Source organism: Zingiber officinale, chromosome 7A, assembly GCF_018446385.1.
Source record: "Zingiber officinale cultivar Zhangliang chromosome 7A, Zo_v1.1, whole genome shotgun sequence".
In the NCBI taxonomy this organism is placed as follows: Eukaryota; Viridiplantae; Streptophyta; class Magnoliopsida; order Zingiberales; family Zingiberaceae; genus Zingiber; species Zingiber officinale.
The window spans coordinates 123,066,369-123,082,941 of record NC_055998.1 but is presented as its reverse complement, the minus strand read 5'-3'; the positions used below and the strand labels follow the sequence as shown (position 1 = coordinate 123,082,941).

Below are 16,573 nucleotides of genomic sequence, written 5' to 3'. Positions count from 1 at the left end.
ACCAACAAGACTAGTGGAAGCTCGTTAATCTCATCATGTACCATCATGTACCATAATTATGCACGCAATTAAACAAAAATTAAAATGGCCACTCGGTACTTATTACATGGTTCTCTAATCCACTCACTTTCACGTGGACATCACGTGAGAGGAGGCAGAAAGTATGCTACAGGAACAGTTTACAGGCCGCAGGTTGCGTGTAAAATTGACCGTTGCCTCCCCGGCTTCCGTATAATTGATTATGCGACTTCTCTTTCGTCGCCACACAAAACCCTGTTTTTTTTTTTAGCTACCCATCGTTATACCTTCCTTTTTAGATGCGGTTTGTGGGGCCCATTAACAGGTGAGACGTGGCGGTTTGGTGGCGGACGACGTGGCGTAGCCGGCCGCCTTACCGCCGAGCCACCTGCCTCGGACTGCCGTTTGTTAGTCCGAAGCAAAAGCCCCTCGTATAATTGGCATGAAAAAAAAAAGAATCGGAAAACAACAACGGAGAAGAGAGCAGCGGATCATTGAGGCCGACGTCGATTTCCGCCATTATCACAAGGAGAAGATGAAAAGGAAGCCATGAGTTAAGCTTCTTCCCTACGTCTTCTTCCTCTTCTCTGTTCTCATTCTCTCTCTCTTTACAGTTCCGCCATTAAAGCGCTCACGCCCTTCCCCACGAGAAAGCGGCCGAGCAAGGCTGTCTTCTCTACCAGCAACTTTCACGTACATCGACACTTCCGTCGCCTTCTTTATTACCCGATTCCTGCCTCAAAGAAGGCAGAGCAACCGTAGAAACTAAGCTCAGCCCGTGAGGCCGATGGGGTGGCGGCGCTTTATGACTGCGGCGGTGTTGGTGGTGTGCTTGAGGGCTGCGACGGCGATTCTGGACCCGGTGGACTTCTTAGCCTTGCAGGCCGTTCGAAAGGGGCTGGAGGACATGCCTGGATCCGATTTCTTCTCGTCCTGGGACTTCACCGATGACCCCTGCGCCTTCACCGGAGTGTTCTGCGCCGGGGAGCGCGTGGTGACGCTCGCCCTTGGCGATCCCCGGGCGGGGGCGCCGGGGCTAGTGGGACGACTCGACCCCGCGCTCGGTCGCCTTGACGCGCTCGCCGAGCTCTCCCTCGTTCCAGGCCGCGTCTCTGGTCCCATTCCTGATGCTCTGTCCGATTGCTCTGACCTCCGCTTCGTTGCTCTGAGTAAGAATTTGTTCTCCGGCGCCGTCCCGCCCGGCCTCGGAGGCCTCCCCCGCCTCCGCACACTCGATCTCAGCTATAACCTGCTTTCCAGTTCCGTCCCGGCGTCCCTCGCCTCCGCGCCGGCGCTGTCCAACCTCATCCTCTGCCACAACCAGCTCTCCGGCTCCCTCCCGCCCTTCCCGCCCTCTTCCTCGCTCCTTCGCCTCGACCTCAAGCACAACCAGCTCTCCGGTCCCCTTCCGCCGCTGCCGCCCCGGCTACAGTACCTCGCCCTCGGTTCTAACTCGCTCACCGGCCGCGTCGACTCAGTTCTCCCTTCCCTCGCCCAGCTCAATTTCCTCGACCTCAGCTCGAATTTGCTCGAGGGCCCAATCCCCGGAGCCGTGTTCACGCTCCAACTCGCCGCTCTCCAACTGCAGCGCAACGCCTTCTCCGGACCGGTGACGCCGCCGCAAGACGACGTGGTCATCCCTGTGGTGGACCTGAGCTACAACCGGCTGTGGGGGGCCGTCCCGCCGCAGCTGGCCGCGGTGGGCCGCCTCTACCTCAACAACAACCGGTTCACCGGCGAGGTGCCGAGCCGCCTGGTGCAGGGGCTCAGCAACGGCATGCAGTTGCTCTACCTGCAGCACAACTTCTTGACAGGGATCGAGATTGGTCCAGCAGCCGTCGCCCTCCCCGCCGGCGCATCGCTCTGCCTGCAGTACAACTGCATGGTGCCGCCCTTCGACACGCCATGCCCGCTCAAGGCCGGCTCGCAGAGGATGCGCCCCCTCGACCAATGTCCCGAGTGGCGAGACTAAGAATCCACCATTTCCATCGAAATCAAAGGTAATGACCGGAAAAAAGGAGAAAAAAAATCATCATTATATATATCGTTGAGATGATTCTTTGATTGGTTTTGGTTTATCGAAAGCTAAAAATTCACTTGTGAATATATAAATATTGTGGTGGCTTCTCCTGCTATATTAAACTTTCATGTTCAGTTAAAGCGCAGGATTCCTTGGCAATGTCAATATAAATGTATTGTTTTCTTATATTTATATATTTCATAATGTATGAAATTAAAATGTCGTTTAGATTTAAATGTGTTTCATGATCTTCCCGTTCTTGGAAGAAACTGAAAAATCAAGGCTGTTGACAGTAAAAAAAAAGTCTTCAATGGCATTTCTGAAACTTGCTGTTGCTTGAAGAGCTGAAAACAAGAACTAGCTGAAGCTAGAAAGAGGAGAAAGATCATTCTACCTCTCTACCACTTAGATGATAAATTAGACACTGAGATACTCGAAATCTCCTTCTCACCTTTCACGATAACCTCATTCAGCAGCAGTTGTCATGTTGTTCTTGTGCTGTGGCCTTCTCCACTACAGCATCCGGTTCCATGACTCCTTGAGCTTCCTTGATGGCCACTGGGATTTCCATGGCATCCATCTTCTTCTTCTTCTCCTTGTCCTCCTTGTACTTTCCCCAGAGAACCGAGTAGAGTCCCACAACAATAAGCACTGCGCCAATCAGACTGCAAGAGAAAACAGTGAGAATCTGGTCGATCATCAAGTATATTGTATGGAGATCTCACCCTCCCAAATATATCTTCTCTGCAAGAATGAAAGAGCCCATAATGGCCACTATAATCATCATCAAAGGGCTGAAGGCAGATGCAAACACTGGCCCTTTCTCCTTTATCACCAAAGCTTGCACATAATAGGCCATACTGGATGTCACTATACCCTGCACACCAAAAGTTCTCCTCTTGATCATGCACAAAGTTCCATAAATAAAGAAGAAGGAGGAGGAGAGACTAACAGCATAGGCAGCAGCAAGGAGGTTCATGTCCCAGCCGATGCTCCACACAGAAAGCTTGCGCTCCATCACAAAGGTGACAACAATGGCTTGCAGAGTGCCCATGAAGCACATCAATGTGGTGAGGGAGTAGGGAGCGTCGTACCTCTTTAATGTTGCAGTCTGTTGAAGCAGAGCAAGTTCAGTCAACTTGGAACAGTTGACAATTTAGCATATAGAATTAATGTTACGCACAGATTAATTACCTGAAGGACGAAGACAGAAGCCCATGCGAGAGTTGCGACGATGACGAAGACGCAGCCCACGAGCCAGTTGGAGGAGCCATCCGCCGCCGAGTCAGATTCAAGGGGACGAGCATGCATGTACTTGGTCCAGAAAATCTCCATTACAGGGCCTTTGTAGAGGGTCATCAGCATGGCTCCAACTACCGTCACCAACGTTCCAATCAACTTGGCTTGGCATCGCACTTGCTTCAGCTCCAGTTTCTCCATCCTATCAATTGAATTTTCTTAGATTAATTCTTCTTTAAAATTTGCTGAAGAAATCTTTACAAGAAGCTCTCAATGCTCTACTTGATTAATTACCTGAATAAAATGGCCAACACAAAGGTCATGGCAGGCAACATGTTGCTTATGGCGCAAGAGAAGGTTGGCGAGGTGAGCTTGAGGCCAGCGTAGTAGAAGTTTTGGTCGACGACCGGCCTATAATTAAAATTTACACAAGAAAACGATTATGAAGTACTACTCTTTGATCGATGCTGATCGATATTATGTTGGTGCAAGTACTCACCCAAGCAGTCCTAGCACAAACATTTGCACGAAGATTGTCCATGTGATCCTCGGACGTAAGTTCCTGTTCACGAGTGTCGAGAATTTGAGCCGAAGAACAAAAGAGAGGCATGCTCTATCGATATCTACCTCTCGAGAAAGAGCGCGAAAGGGGCGACGGAGAGCGTGGCGAAGGCATGGCGATACACCACCAAGACGTAGTGGCTCATGCCGTGGTTGAGGGAGAACTTGGTGAGGATGTTCATGCCTGCGTAGCCAAATTGGAGCGAGATCATCTGAAGGTAAGGCTTGCAGACCGCAAAGCACTTGCTCCATCTTCCTTGGCTACTCTTCATTCCGGAAACCAGGGATGATGGAGCTTGATTATAGTTGTATCTATATATTGATGGTGAACGAGAGTTGATGGCGACGGGAATTTGGGAGCTGTGTCAGTGATGCACTTGCTCAGTAAATGAGTGGTGCAAGATGGGAGATCCACCCATGCAATGAGGCGTTGCAGCAACTAGTGTTTGTTCTTAGATGATGCGAGGATCCGACACAGATATCTTGATGGAGTTGCTAGGCATTGATGTTCTCAATTGGGTCACAGTCTCACAGAGCTTGAACTGTAGCGAGAGCATGCATCAGAATGTTGTTTCAAGCACAAGAGGAGGCATTCTTTTGGGTTTGCAGTAAGATGAGTCATTCTTGCAGCATTCGCTAAAGATTAAGCAATAGAAAATAAAAAGAATGGTGGGTGAATTATGCATCACTAGTATTTTCTGTGAGCTATTTTGTTGTATAGAGGAGATACATAAAATCCTGAAAAGGACTTGCATCACAAATTCCCAATCAGACATTGTTTCCAGTTCTTTAGATGTTTGTGCAGATTATTTATAACATTCATTGTGGAATTACAGTCAAGAAAAGCAATGGGTCCTTGCTTTGCTCATGCATATGATTTCAACAAAGAAGAGAAAGAATATCCATAGTTCCAATACAAGCATAACAGTTTCTATCACAACTTCTCTTTTCCAGTGATCTCATGATCTTGAAGTCACCTAAAACATTGAGGAAAGTCTTAAAAACTTTCCATTATCTTCCTCCGCACAATATTACAATCTGTTACAGTGCTTTATTCTTTGCTATATCCACTATGTGCGTGTAAATTTAGCCACTAATTTTGAAAGCCACTGGATGAGTGATACGTGTATATATATTAAGAAGATGAACAATATAAAAGAGGAGTCAGAATCACAGACTTTTAGAATGATTATATGAATCTGTAGTTCATATCTGCACAATAAAAAAGAACTATAGAAGCAAGTTAGAAGTGATGAAAAGAGAAGCTTCTTGTTCAACCTCAATAAGTTCGAGGAGAATGTTAGGCCTCATGCCATGTCTAACTAATCAAGTGTTTCAATCAGTCTAAATCAACCCTTGTTGAAGGTTGAGGCTGTGAATACTCACAAACTTCACACATAACTCTAATTAAGAGCTACTCCACTCCACTCTTCTCAACTCATCATCTCTTGACCACAATACCACTTCAAAATGAAGCTGAAGGCACACCATGGCAAAAGATTCATCTGTACATAATACTTTTGGATTTAGATAAAGTAGGTTCAATCAAGCAACCACTGTGGATTGTACTTGTTCCTTTTTCTTTACTTTTAAAGAAGAGAAAAGGGTGAATAATTTGGTTGCCATTGTGTTGATCATGACTCAGAGTTTGTTGTTTAACTTCGCCATACAACTTCTATTACTATGATAGTGAATCTTGTATACTTAATTCCAACCAACCAACAGGTCGCCAACACCAGAACGCAATGCATTAATCTTGCTCACTATCTTTTTAATCAATCAATTGAGCCTAATGTTGCTTTCAGAGATGAGGCCAAAAATGTTTGCAGCTAAAAAGGCTTTTTGATGAGGAAGTAAAAGTCATGGCACTTTCCTTGAGTTCTAGAGGACCATTTGCTGAAGCTATCTTTTTGCCAAACTAATCCAGTGAGATTATACTAATCCTTAGAGATTGTTATGCTTCTTCATTGGGCCAGGAAAAAGTAACACAAGTTATAACGATATTGAAGAAGTCCTAATTGATGCGCGATGCGATCAATCAGTTTAAAAGAGCAACAAAAGACAAGAAGAAGATGATTTCAGCAAACGCTGTATGGAAGTAGTTTTCCTAAAAAACGATAAAAATATTGGCGGTGCGGGGAATTGAACCCCGTTTCTCTTGCATGGGGAGCGAACAATCTACAGCTACACCCTCGGACGCTGGCTATTGTACGAAGGAAATTATTTCACTAAATACTGGATGGAAGTAGTTTTCCTAAAAAAAGATTAAAAATGATGGAGATGCGGGGAATCGAACCCCGTGCCTCTCGCATGCGAAGCGAGCGCTCTACCATATGAGCTACATCCCCTGATGTTCGCTATTTAAGAATAATAATATTTTAGCAAATTCTGTATACTAAAAACGATGAAAAAACTGGAGGTGCGGGGAATCGAACACCGTGCCTCTCGCATGCAAAGCGAGCGCTCTACCATATGAGCTACACCCCCTGATGTTGATTATTTAAGAATAAGACAATTTCAGCAAATTCTATATACTAAAAAACGTGAAAAAACTGGAGGTGCGGGGAATCGAACCCCGTGCCTCTCGCATGCGAAGCGAGCGCTCTACCATATGAGCTACACCCCCTGATGTTGATTACTTAAGAATAATAATATTTCAGCAAATTCTGTATACTAAAAACGATGGAAAAACTGGAGGTGCGGGGAATCGAACCCCGTGCCTCTCGCATGCGAAGCGAGCGCTCTACCATATGAGCTACACCCCCTGATGTTGGTTATTTAAGAATAAGAATATTTCAGCGAATTCTATATGGAAATAGTTTTACTAAAAACGACGAAAAAATGGAGATGCGGGGAATCGAACCCCGTGCCTCTCGCATGCAAAGCGAGCGCTCTACCATATGAGCTACACCCCCTCTTGCTAGTTTCTGTAAGAAGAGTATTATTTCAGTAAAGTCTGTATGGAAGAAGTTTTACTAAAAAACGATGAAAATAAATGGAGGTGCGGGGAATCGAACCCCGTGCCTCTCGCATGCAAAGCGAGCGCTCTACCATATGAGCTACACCCCCTGTGTTTGTTTTCTCTGAGGAATACCTTTAGAGTTATATATCTTCTATTACGTAAATTCTAGCATTTCGTTTATGCTTGAGCTACACCCCTGATGTTGGTTTCTGTAAGAAAGTAATTTAGGGTTGTAAATTAGCTATTGCGTAAATTCTAACATTTCCTTTATGGCTACTTCGTAGATCAGAGATTTGATTGACCTCGCAAAGAGTACTGCATTGCATATCCTCGATGGCAATTCTGAAAACGCTTCCCAATTTCTGTACCTTTTTCTAAATGCCCAGAGTCTTTCAGAAACGAGCTGGAAAACTCAAAAATATGATCTACTCGCTGTCTTCTTCCATAGCACTTGGTCCGAAGAAGAGCTCCGAATGCATGCAGTGCCGATGACGACGGCGACAAGCTCTGAGAGTACAGACCGGAGTTCTTCCCACTAAGTTTCCCTCGCACGCGGAAGCCAACTCAAATCGAACCTATGGCTGCTCTCTACAACCACAAGAAAAGGATGGATCGGATCCCATCCCCAAGAAAAGCCCATTACGATGGATCGGATCGGATCGTTTTATTTTAAAAAATCCGAATCGATCCGAACCCGTACTCGCCCCCGACAGTGGTGCGCAGGTTGCTAGCCCCCCTCGCTATTTAGTATTTATTGGATTCATCTCCCCGTTCCTTTCTCCACGCGTAGCAGAGAAATCGAAGGCCACTCTCGTCCTCATCTCCTCCCATCTGCCCTTTTCCTCGGGGCTACGTACCCGCATTCCCAGGTGATCTTGATCTCTCCTTTCCTTCTTGATTTCCGTGGTTATAGATTGCGACGTGCTCGATCTGCTTCTTCCGTCTTCATAATTAGATTGATCTATCTTTTCCTGCAAAGACTCTTTTAATCGGAATCGTATCCGTTCAGGTCTTGTAGTTGTATTGTCGAAGCCTTTCCTCGCCCTGATCTTGAAATTTTTTTTATTCGTTTTGTATTTGAGTTCGACGCCATGCCTGATTCTGCTTCAGATCTGTAGCTTCGGTTGTTGGATCTTCGATCGGCGTGTTGTGGTTTCATTTTATGATTTATTTATTATTTTATGGTTCGCTTGTGATAGGTGAGAAGCAATGGGGCTCACTTTCGCAAAGCTGTTTAGTCGTCTGTTTGCGAAGAAGGAGATGAGAATCCTGATGGTCGGGCTTGACGCTGCTGGTAAGACGACCATCCTGTACAAGCTCAAGCTTGGAGAGATTGTAACCACCATTCCAACAATCGGTGAGCATTATTCCTCTTCGCTCGCACTTGCCTTCTTTTTTGTTAACTTCTTGATAATTGATTCTGATGTTAATTGAGTTCAACTAAACAGGATGTTTTGATAGTCAATGAATACATGTGCAATTAAGTGTTGTCATCTCAACATAATTATTTCTATGTACGGCTTAGTTTAAATTATCTAAAGGGTTTTCTTAAATTGATCAATCCAGGATTCAATGTGGAGACTGTCGAATACAAGAACATCAGTTTCACTGTATGGGATGTTGGTGGTCAGGACAAGGTACTGCCCCATATGCGCTAGAGAATTTCATATCAAAATGACTGCTTCACTTTTGATGAGTTATCTTTTGGTGACAACTGTTTTATGAAAGCTTTATTATGTCAACTAAAATAATCAAACAAAATTTGGGTATTCAATTTCTAAGGTGGTGTGCATGCATAGGTAGGTTGCCAGATTTTTTGACTACGAGTAGTCTGTTAATGGTTACTTGTTTCCCTCTTCCTAGATACTTATATTGTGATCATCAACAGATTAGACCTCTGTGGAGGCACTATTTCCAGAACACACAAGGACTTATTTTTGTGGTTGATAGCAATGACCGGGATCGTGTTGTTGAGGCAAGAGATGAACTACACAGGATGCTTAATGAGGTAGATCTTGTAGTAACTATCCATTCTCGTGGTTTACAATATTAATTATGTCTGCATAATATATTTTGAAAAAGTATATTTCTTCATGCATCTGTCTTTATGCCCATGAGATCAGTCGCTTAGCACTTTTCTTCACTTGTATGAATCTGCCAGTTATTTCTAATAATAACATGGAGAAACCTTATTATAGTTAAAATGCACTGAGTTTTCTTGACTTAAATGCTCGTTTGAATAGTTTGTTTAAAGTGGAAAACTCCTTAGTCGTCTTCATTGCTAATCAAACCTGCAAAGTCTCTTTCATATGAACTATTTTATCTGATTTGTTTGTGATTCTGTACTGATAGGATGAACTAAGGGATGCTGTCTTGCTCGTGTTTGCAAACAAACAAGACCTTCCAAATGCAATGAATGCTGCCGAAATCACTGATAAGCTTGGCCTTCATTCTCTCCGTCAGCGACATTGGTAAAATGTTCTTGTGGTGCTATTTTTTTATAAATAGTTATCTGCTACAACAACTCTTCATTTTCCCAAATACGAATTACTTTCAATCTCTTACCAATTACTTTGTAGCCATGTGACTTGGGACTCTTCATTTTCCCTTTACCATTATTGATACTGGCAGTTGACACTTCAAATCGAACACTGATATCCACACGTGTATAAATTTTTAGAAAATCTGGTTCCAAACACCTAGGCCCAATGTATGTTGGTACTTGTAATCAAGTCCAAGTAACCTAGGTTGTGTGCTTAATTGTTGAAGTGTTAGTTATTGAATCATCTAGGTTCATTGCTTTTGTGCTGAATTGTTGATGTGTTGAGTTATTGAATTGTCTAGGTTTATTGCTTTTGTTGGCAATGTTAATTAGATGGTCACGTTGCATATGTCTTAGATTGTACTTTTGTGTTCTCTCTTGTTGGTGTACCACTTGCATCAATTCCCTGTTTAAGGTTAAAGCATGTTGGATTATTGTTTGTTCAATATTAAGAAGATTTGGAATTCACTTTCCTGAAAACCTAAACTGGTAATTTCTTAGAGCATTATAGGTTACAATTGGTATATCTTCTCTTGAATAGATATTGATCCATGTCATGGATAGAAAAGAAACAAAAGGAAGCACATCTTGTCTCGTGTGTTTGATTCATATGACTGACTGAAATCTGCTGGATAATGTTCGATATCTGGAATGGGGGTCCATCTGTTGGTAGTTTGTTAATCAATGTGGAGTCCTTGCTATGCCATTGCATAAGATTGAAGCAAATTCAGAGGGAAAATCAATCTGAATTATTAGGACAGTCTGATGTGACCTAGATTAGCATAGATTGATCATTGATGGCCTCTCTGAAATCAAATAATCTCCAAGTGGCCTGTTTCTTATTCTCGTCTACAGACCTTGTAGGAACAGGTAAGCCAATTTCCCAGCTTTGGTTCCTTTGCATTTTTCCCTAATAAAGATCAACCAAATTAGTTGACCAGGCTGAGTTCGGCTAGTCTGAATGCACAGACTTTGCTTCCCTCCTTGTTATTTGTATCAATGTCTTTCTTGTGGATTGGAGGCAACAGCCCAGCCTACATTGTGTAACTTGTGAAATTAATTTCATTAGCTTTGGTTTGATATTCTTCAGAAACCTATGACGTTGATCTTTGCAGATGAGTTGATTTATTGGTTCTCCTATCCTTTTCCGATCCTTTTACTGTTTCGGTCATAGCTCACAATTTTGGTTAATCCATAAGATCCATTTGACTCCATAGTATCTTAGGCATATATCCCGTGTTTATTTGTAGCAAAAGGTGATTATGCTCACCCTAGGCACCTCTTATAGCCGGCCCCCAAGTTGTGTGAAGGGAGGTAAATCACGGGATCAACTTATAGCCGACCGTCAAGTAACTAGAGGGTGAGAGGAGTTTTTTTTCCTGAGAGCATGCGCCACTAGGAATTAGACATCCCCGTGAGGAGCAATCTTTATCCACTCTTGAATCCATGCGTGGAGCATTCAATCTTTTGCTATATTTGTGGAATGATATGCCACTTATTATTTTTAGACATGCTATTTAGGAGAAATCATGGTAAGTTTAGCTGATTTTATGAGATGAAATTATACAACCTTGAGCATCAACTTTTTTTTTTTTAGCAAAGCTTCTTCAAGTTTCTTGTCTTATGATTGTTGAACTGGAAAGACAAAAAATGCCTTCCTGGCACTTTTATTCTATTTTATAGCATTGCATTCATATAGTAATTTCTGATATAATTAGCCAAATATTCTTAAATGCTTCTGTATTTGTACTCTTCATCTACCTCCTCCTCTATAGCTGTATTGGATATCAACACTGGACATGACACTTCCCGTGGACATCCAATATCTCTATACGGTTATGTGTAACAAAAATTAGAAATGTGTCAAACACTATGGTTTCTGGAAAAAGGGCTGTGCTAGTTACTTCACAGAAGATTGATTGAAGATAAGGAGGCCACTAATTCTACTGACTGGTTTGTGCACTTTTCCCCAGGTATATACAAAGCACTTGTGCTACATCCGGTGAGGGGCTGTATGAAGGGCTTGATTGGCTCTCCAGCAACATTGCTAGCAAGGTATCAATATTGTGGTTTCTTTATCTTTTTCTTCTTTTGTGTAACCCTCCATAATACAAAATCATACTGTGTTTATTTCACAACTAAAAGGGCAACTGTAATCTTTTAATGTGTGCTTACAAGAAAGTGTTTGCTTACAGTAATCAAAGCCTGTTTCGAAGGTTGTTGCCTAACATCAGCGATGCTCTACTTTGATGCTTTTGTGACAGCAGAAGCAAGAAGACTATTTATTGTTCCACTTGGAACATTTTGTTCCCCTTCTGCATTCAAAAACCTTGTCTGTAAAACAAATATGTGCTTGGTTGTTACCTTTTTCTATGTTTCATCGATGGACGCAGCAAACAGCTTTGTTTCTCTGCATATTTTTCCTCATATTATTGTATTTGATATTTTGCTTATCTAGTGTGCTGCCTCTTGAGGTACTTGCCATGTCCTTGAACACGATTTGACAGATGAATGGCTTAGAACACAAACTGTTCTTTTAAAATAGCATGCAGCTTGGTCCCCTGAATCTGATTCTGTACCGCGTGAGGTATCCTTTCATGAACATAAACCAGGAACATACGGCACTCCAAGCGTGCACGATCATTCCATTCTATTTCATTTTTATTCATGTTATATTCCATTCAAGTAGCCTGGAATTAAGATTGCACTCCATACACATGAATGGGATGGAATATATTATGATTCTTTTTTCAATGTTTAAATGAATAATTTGAGATAGAACAATATATCTCACAATCTTATTTCACTTCGTAAATTTTAACTTTAAAAGGGGATAAATTTTATTCCACCACTGTATTTATTAATAAATTTATCAAGACATTAATTTTTTTCCTTTTAATTATTATGAAATTAAAAATTATAGTAATCAAGATTGGACGATGAATTTTATGGATTATGCAGTTGTAAGGAGCTTCCAACTTGCCAGTGGTCATGAAATTTAATAGAACCAAAAATTAAGTTACTTATTGGAGCATTGTGTCGGCTGCTTGATTAGATATAGATAAATAAATTATTATGTTGATGTTGCATTATTATTATTATATGATAATTTAGGTATGCAGTTCTTTTAAGTGTTGATGTTGCAGTATTAATGTTGTTTTGATAACCTAAGTAAAACTATTTAAGCTCTTCATTTCAAAGCTATATATATATATATATTTGTAAATAAAATGAGTGAACAAGACCTCACCGGTCAACCGATTAGATCAAACAAACAAATTATGCTCGATGTTGTAGATAAGTTGAGTCAATCAGACGAATCAAATAATAAAAGTTTGAATTGGATCACTCATTCTAAGTTTTTAGGCCAAAAGTATAGATAAGCTAAATAGATATTGAAGATTCAATCAATCATATTCAAAATATTTTCTGGATTAATCAAATGCATGAAAGATATTAACTCTTGTAAATCAAACTAAGAGGACATATAAAATAAATTAATATATACAAAGTAAAATATTTCACTAGTTATGCCATTAGATTATCATGATTAAATTATTATAATCAAACAAAGAAATAGGATACGTTCGTTATAGCTTATTTCAATATTTCAAACAAAGGAATATGCTTTTTTAATAATAAAAAAAAGGGTATTTTCTCTCAATCTTTTTAAAAATAAAATATTATATTTTCTGCTTGATCCAAACACACAAGCAGGTGTATGTTGGAATACGATTAGGTCAAAACCTCCTCGCTCCGAATTCCGAGCCTGTCATCTGATCTCCGATTAATCCCTCTGTCTCTTTCCTTTCTTTTCTTCATCAATTCCTTCCAAATTTTGGTTTTTTTTTACTCCATTCAAGATGTCAACGCCTCGTGTAATGGTGTTAATTTGATCGAGTCTGAGAGGGACTGGAATTGGTTGTGGCATCGGGAGGCGGCCAAGCGATGGAGGGCGGAGCTGGCGGCGGGGTCGACGTGGAGTTGGTCTCCAAGACGCTGCAGTTCGAACAAAAGCTCTTTTACTTCGATCTGAAGGAGAACCCGAGGGGAAGGTACCTGAAGATTTCCGAGAAGACATCGGCCACGAGGTCGACCATCATCGTCCCCGTCGATGGCGTCGCTTGGTTCGTCGAGTTATTTGGATACTACATCGGCACTGACGAGCAGGACGCCTTCAGCAAGGAGCTCAAGCTCGATTCCAAGGTTGTCTTTCCCTTTTACTGTTGGTTTTCAAAGTAGGATTTTTGGATCCTTTAACTGATGGCTATCTCCTTGTTCTTCCTGGGAAAGGCGTTTTTTTTCGACATTGGCGAAAATAAAAGAGGTCGCTTTTTGAAGGTACGTTTTTGGCCACGAAATTTCTGATTTCATTTCAACATATATCTATCAAGTTTATTAAAGAAGACCGAGTGAGTAATTTGATTACCTTCGTTGACCTTTTTTTTTTTTTTTTGATGATCAGCGATGAGTAATTAAGCTTTGTTTACTCTAAATTTGGTTAGAGATTTTCATAAGTGACAAGTTTAAGCCGATAGATGGCCGAGTATTAGGTCCAATAGAATAGTCATTCAAGTAAACACTTTGGAACAATTTGAATGGAGAGTTGGGTTGGGATTTTTTTAATCAGGAATTCGATAGTAAAAAATTAATAATAATCAATTCTTTGAAAGAAGAAGATATGGCTGGGAGATATTTTGTTGTATGAAATTGATTATAAAATTAAGACGGATGGTAGCAAATAGTAAATTTTCTTATATTGATTTTGGCAAATACTACTTGTTCAATGGCAAATCAGTGAGAAATTAACAATTTGCACATTAAAAGTTTCCAACTGATTTTCTTGTCAGAACAATGTGGTGAACCGTGAAAAACTAAGAAAATCTTTATAGCTATATTTGTGCGGTCATAGATGTAAATGATTGAACATTGTTGTTATGATCCATACAAATGACCTCTGGATGAAAATCTATTGTGTGGTTATCGACATTCTTAGACTTTGCAAGATAATGACCAAAGTTTTTTCCCTTTAAAATTATGTCAATTATGTTGTTGAGATTATTCTAATAGATGATATGGAGAAGCAATTTAAACAAATCTGAGAAACAAAAGTATTGGGGGGCTGTAGTTTTATGTTGAATGGTTTTTATAAGGAGTCATTGAAGATTTTACTTGTGAGATTAAATTTTGTTAATTAGATTTAGATGATGCCTGCATGACAAAACAATTACTTGTTTATGGATAATTATGGTAATAACTCTTAATTAACTTGTGACTACTCAACAGTGTTCAGTTGTACCTTAATTAGCGGGACTGGACATGACAACAGTTTGTATAATCAATGTGATTATATTTTCTAAGAAAGATAACTAACACTGTGTTTCGTTTGTGATTATAATCCAGAGAAATATCTAACAGAGTTCCTTCAATACTTGAACATCAATGTTTCTCGTCAAAATGTTATCACTTGTATAATAAAAGAGAAAGAAAAAATCTGTGTTTGAACAAGGATTTTACATGCTATTTACTTTCTCCATGAAGTTAATTCTGGCATTTGGGTGTTTTTGTGTAGTATAATTTACTGAAGACTGGTACATACACATTATTGAATCTTTGGCTTTAAACTTCCTTATAAGCTTACTAGTATGAAAGACTATTTTCCTATAACGATATTGATATCTGAAGTATTAAATGCTAAAATGTTGTCCTAGTAAGGTTTAAAGTACAGTAGCATTTCATTGAAATTACATCTGTTTGTTATGCCTAAGTGATAACACTCATCCTCAATATCATTTCTAGTTATGTCATAAGTAGCTCTTACTAGCCCTTTTACTTTTAGGAAATAAACACATGTATTACTCATGGTCAACTAGGAAACATCACAAACCTCAATTATAGTCTGCAATTTTACTGTAACTTTATATTTTCAATGTTCGATTTAAATGACGGAATCATTTTCTATGTAGATATCCGAGTCATCTGTCAATAGGAACCGGAGTACAATCATTGTTCCAGCTGGAAGTTCAGAAGAAGGATGGGCCGCATTTAGGAATGTGTTACAAGAGATACATGAAGAGGTCTTGCGACTTTTCATGGTAGCAAACCAGGTAAAAGTTTGATCTACTTCTATTCCTAGTTTTGGCCATAATATCCTTGAGCAATTTTCCTCGCAACACGGCAGCAGCAACATATGGAACCTCTTGAGCGACTCTCAGGTCTTTCAGATGATGTCGGTGCTGGATTTATATCAGGTCACAGTGCTCACTCGGTATCTAGTTCTGAATTAAACGTTGAACGTCTGGTAGATATGCACGCACATGATGATATCGGAGGTATGGGAATGTCGAAAGTAATTAGGGTCGATCAGAAGAGGTTCTTCTTTGATTTGGGCAACAACATTAGAGGTCATTTCTTGAGGATATCTGAGGTATGTGGAGAACAAACTGATACAAGTTCAATTTTCCTCCACATACAGAAACCTAACTTCTTCCTCATTGCAGGTTACTGGGGCTGATCGCTCATCCATCATCCTCCCTCTGTCTGGTCTGAAGCAGTTCCACGAAATGGTTGGCCATTTTGTCGAGATAACAAAGGACAGACTTGAAGGGATAGCTGGTGCAAATGCCCGGACCCTGGAGCCTGCACAGAGATGATCATGCTCAATTTGGAATTCGGATCGCCGGTGAACTTAGGTCTCGCGGTTCTTGTATTTGATGTGTTATCATTGTTTTGTGATGAACAATAATCTTATTCAATGTTCCAAGGGAAGAGTAGAAGTGTTCGAAAGCTTTCTCGAGCTGAAGAATAATGTAGGTCGAGATTGTAGCATATCCGGCCGCGGCAAAACTGCTATTTGTTTGTTTCTAGCCAATAATCTGAAGCATAATTGCTGCTATTCCTGCAAAACTCTTGTACAATAGGAAGTCTAAAATATGTTTTGTGATCACTAATCTTAACTTTTATTATTATTATTCTATTAGTACTTCAGAATGTGCATTGTTTGGGCGGCATGGATCATGGAGTAATAGCTAATATTTCAGTTGTAATAAAGGATGATTTTGCTCACCTTGATCTGTTTTTAAGTGAGATGAAGGGAAATAAATTATGGGGTTAATCTATAATTCATTGATAAATAATTAGAAGGTGGGAGTAATATTTTTTCAAAAATATATATGTCGGAAATTATTCCTGTCTAGTTATAATAAATCTGTTGTTCTCTAATGGCACTTCG

The 16,573-nt window shown here is 40.6% G+C and overlaps 4 protein-coding genes and 6 non-coding genes across 11 annotated transcripts; 3 read left to right on the top strand and 7 right to left on the bottom strand.

The window, feature by feature from the left end:
- The first annotated feature begins 478 nt into the window (after positions 1 to 478).
- LOC122002317 (LRR receptor-like serine/threonine-protein kinase SIK1) lies at positions 479 to 2,251 on the top strand. The gene is made up of 2 exons (XM_042557447.1): positions 479 to 571; positions 633 to 2,251. Exon 2 carries the CDS (start codon positions 806 to 808, stop codon positions 1,988 to 1,990), a length of 1,185 nt encoding a protein of 394 aa, XP_042413381.1. The 5' UTR covers positions 479 to 571; positions 633 to 805; the 3' UTR covers positions 1,991 to 2,251.
- Positions 2,252 to 2,306: 55 nt separating this feature from the next.
- LOC122002320 (WAT1-related protein At5g07050-like) lies at positions 2,307 to 4,110 on the bottom strand. Its single transcript, XM_042557451.1, has 7 exons — positions 3,905 to 4,110; positions 3,777 to 3,839; positions 3,572 to 3,688; positions 3,233 to 3,479; positions 2,991 to 3,149; positions 2,764 to 2,915; positions 2,307 to 2,703 (listed from the first exon to the last, which is right to left on the bottom strand). The coding sequence occupies exons 1-7, from the start codon at positions 4,108 to 4,110 to the stop codon at positions 2,508 to 2,510; spliced, it is 1,140 nt and encodes a 379-aa protein (XP_042413385.1). The 3' UTR covers positions 2,307 to 2,507.
- A 2,003-nt stretch (positions 4,111 to 6,113) lies between these two features.
- Positions 6,114 to 6,186, bottom strand: TRNAA-CGC. Its single transcript has one exon. It is a non-coding gene; the product is annotated as a tRNA-Ala (tRNA).
- Positions 6,187 to 6,252: 66 nt separating this feature from the next.
- TRNAA-UGC lies at positions 6,253 to 6,325 on the bottom strand. The gene has a single exon. It is a non-coding gene; the product is annotated as a tRNA-Ala (tRNA).
- Positions 6,326 to 6,391: 66 nt separating this feature from the next.
- Positions 6,392 to 6,464, bottom strand: TRNAA-CGC. Its single transcript has one exon. It is a non-coding gene; the product is annotated as a tRNA-Ala (tRNA).
- A 66-nt stretch (positions 6,465 to 6,530) lies between these two features.
- On the bottom strand, positions 6,531 to 6,603 carry TRNAA-CGC. Its single transcript has one exon. It is a non-coding gene; the product is annotated as a tRNA-Ala (tRNA).
- A 77-nt stretch (positions 6,604 to 6,680) lies between these two features.
- Positions 6,681 to 6,753, bottom strand: TRNAA-UGC. The gene has a single exon. It is a non-coding gene; the product is annotated as a tRNA-Ala (tRNA).
- Positions 6,754 to 6,834: 81 nt separating this feature from the next.
- Positions 6,835 to 6,907, bottom strand: TRNAA-UGC. Its single transcript has one exon. It is a non-coding gene; the product is annotated as a tRNA-Ala (tRNA).
- A 617-nt stretch (positions 6,908 to 7,524) lies between these two features.
- LOC122002319 (ADP-ribosylation factor 1-like) lies at positions 7,525 to 11,826 on the top strand. The gene is made up of 7 exons (XM_042557450.1): positions 7,525 to 7,669; positions 8,000 to 8,157; positions 8,367 to 8,437; positions 8,689 to 8,808; positions 9,153 to 9,271; positions 11,316 to 11,397; positions 11,538 to 11,826. Exons 2-7 carry the CDS (start codon positions 8,010 to 8,012, stop codon positions 11,538 to 11,540), a joined length of 543 nt encoding a protein of 180 aa, XP_042413384.1. The 5' UTR covers positions 7,525 to 7,669; positions 8,000 to 8,009; the 3' UTR covers positions 11,541 to 11,826.
- Positions 11,827 to 13,046: 1,220 nt separating this feature from the next.
- On the top strand, positions 13,047 to 16,313 carry LOC122002318 (transcription factor Pur-alpha 1-like). Of its 2 annotated transcripts, none has more exons than XM_042557449.1 (5): positions 13,047 to 13,548; positions 13,636 to 13,683; positions 15,309 to 15,449; positions 15,527 to 15,769; positions 15,843 to 16,313. In XM_042557449.1, exons 1-5 carry the CDS (start codon positions 13,291 to 13,293, stop codon positions 15,993 to 15,995), a joined length of 843 nt encoding a protein of 280 aa, XP_042413383.1. In that variant the 5' UTR covers positions 13,047 to 13,290; the 3' UTR covers positions 15,996 to 16,313. The 2 variants fall into 2 exon arrangements, with proteins under 2 accessions (XP_042413383.1, XP_042413382.1); XM_042557448.1 differs by having other exon boundaries at positions 15,524 to 15,769.
- The last annotated feature ends 260 nt before the right edge of the window (positions 16,314 to 16,573 follow it).

Excerpts from the sequence above, each read along its gene's own strand:
- LOC122002317 (XM_042557447.1), top strand. The coding sequence starts at position 806 with ATGGGGTGGCGGCGCTTTATGACTGCGGCGGTGTTGGTGGTGTGCTTG.
- LOC122002320 (XM_042557451.1), bottom strand. The coding sequence starts at position 4,110 with ATGAAGAGTAGCCAAGGAAGATGGAGCAAGTGCTTTGCGGTCTGCAAG. Across the intron at positions 3,150-3,232 it reads CTTCTGTCTTCGTCCTTCAG|ACTGCAACATTAAAGAGGTA; the intron begins GTAATTAATCTG and ends CTGCTTCAACAG. Across the intron at positions 2,704-2,763 it reads GAGAAGATATATTTGGGAGG|TCTGATTGGCGCAGTGCTTA; the intron begins GTGAGATCTCCA and ends TTTCTCTTGCAG.
- LOC122002319 (XM_042557450.1), top strand. The coding sequence starts at position 8,010 with ATGGGGCTCACTTTCGCAAAGCTGTTTAGTCGTCTGTTTGCGAAGAAG. Across the intron at positions 8,158-8,366 it reads AACCACCATTCCAACAATCG|GATTCAATGTGGAGACTGTC; the intron begins GTGAGCATTATT and ends TGATCAATCCAG. Across the intron at positions 8,438-8,688 it reads ATGTTGGTGGTCAGGACAAG|ATTAGACCTCTGTGGAGGCA; the intron begins GTACTGCCCCAT and ends GATCATCAACAG.
- LOC122002318 (XM_042557448.1), top strand. The coding sequence starts at position 13,291 with ATGGAGGGCGGAGCTGGCGGCGGGGTCGACGTGGAGTTGGTCTCCAAG. Across the intron at positions 13,549-13,635 it reads AGCTCAAGCTCGATTCCAAG|GCGTTTTTTTTCGACATTGG; the intron begins GTTGTCTTTCCC and ends TTCCTGGGAAAG. Across the intron at positions 13,684-15,308 it reads AAAGAGGTCGCTTTTTGAAG|ATATCCGAGTCATCTGTCAA; the intron begins GTACGTTTTTGG and ends TTTTCTATGTAG.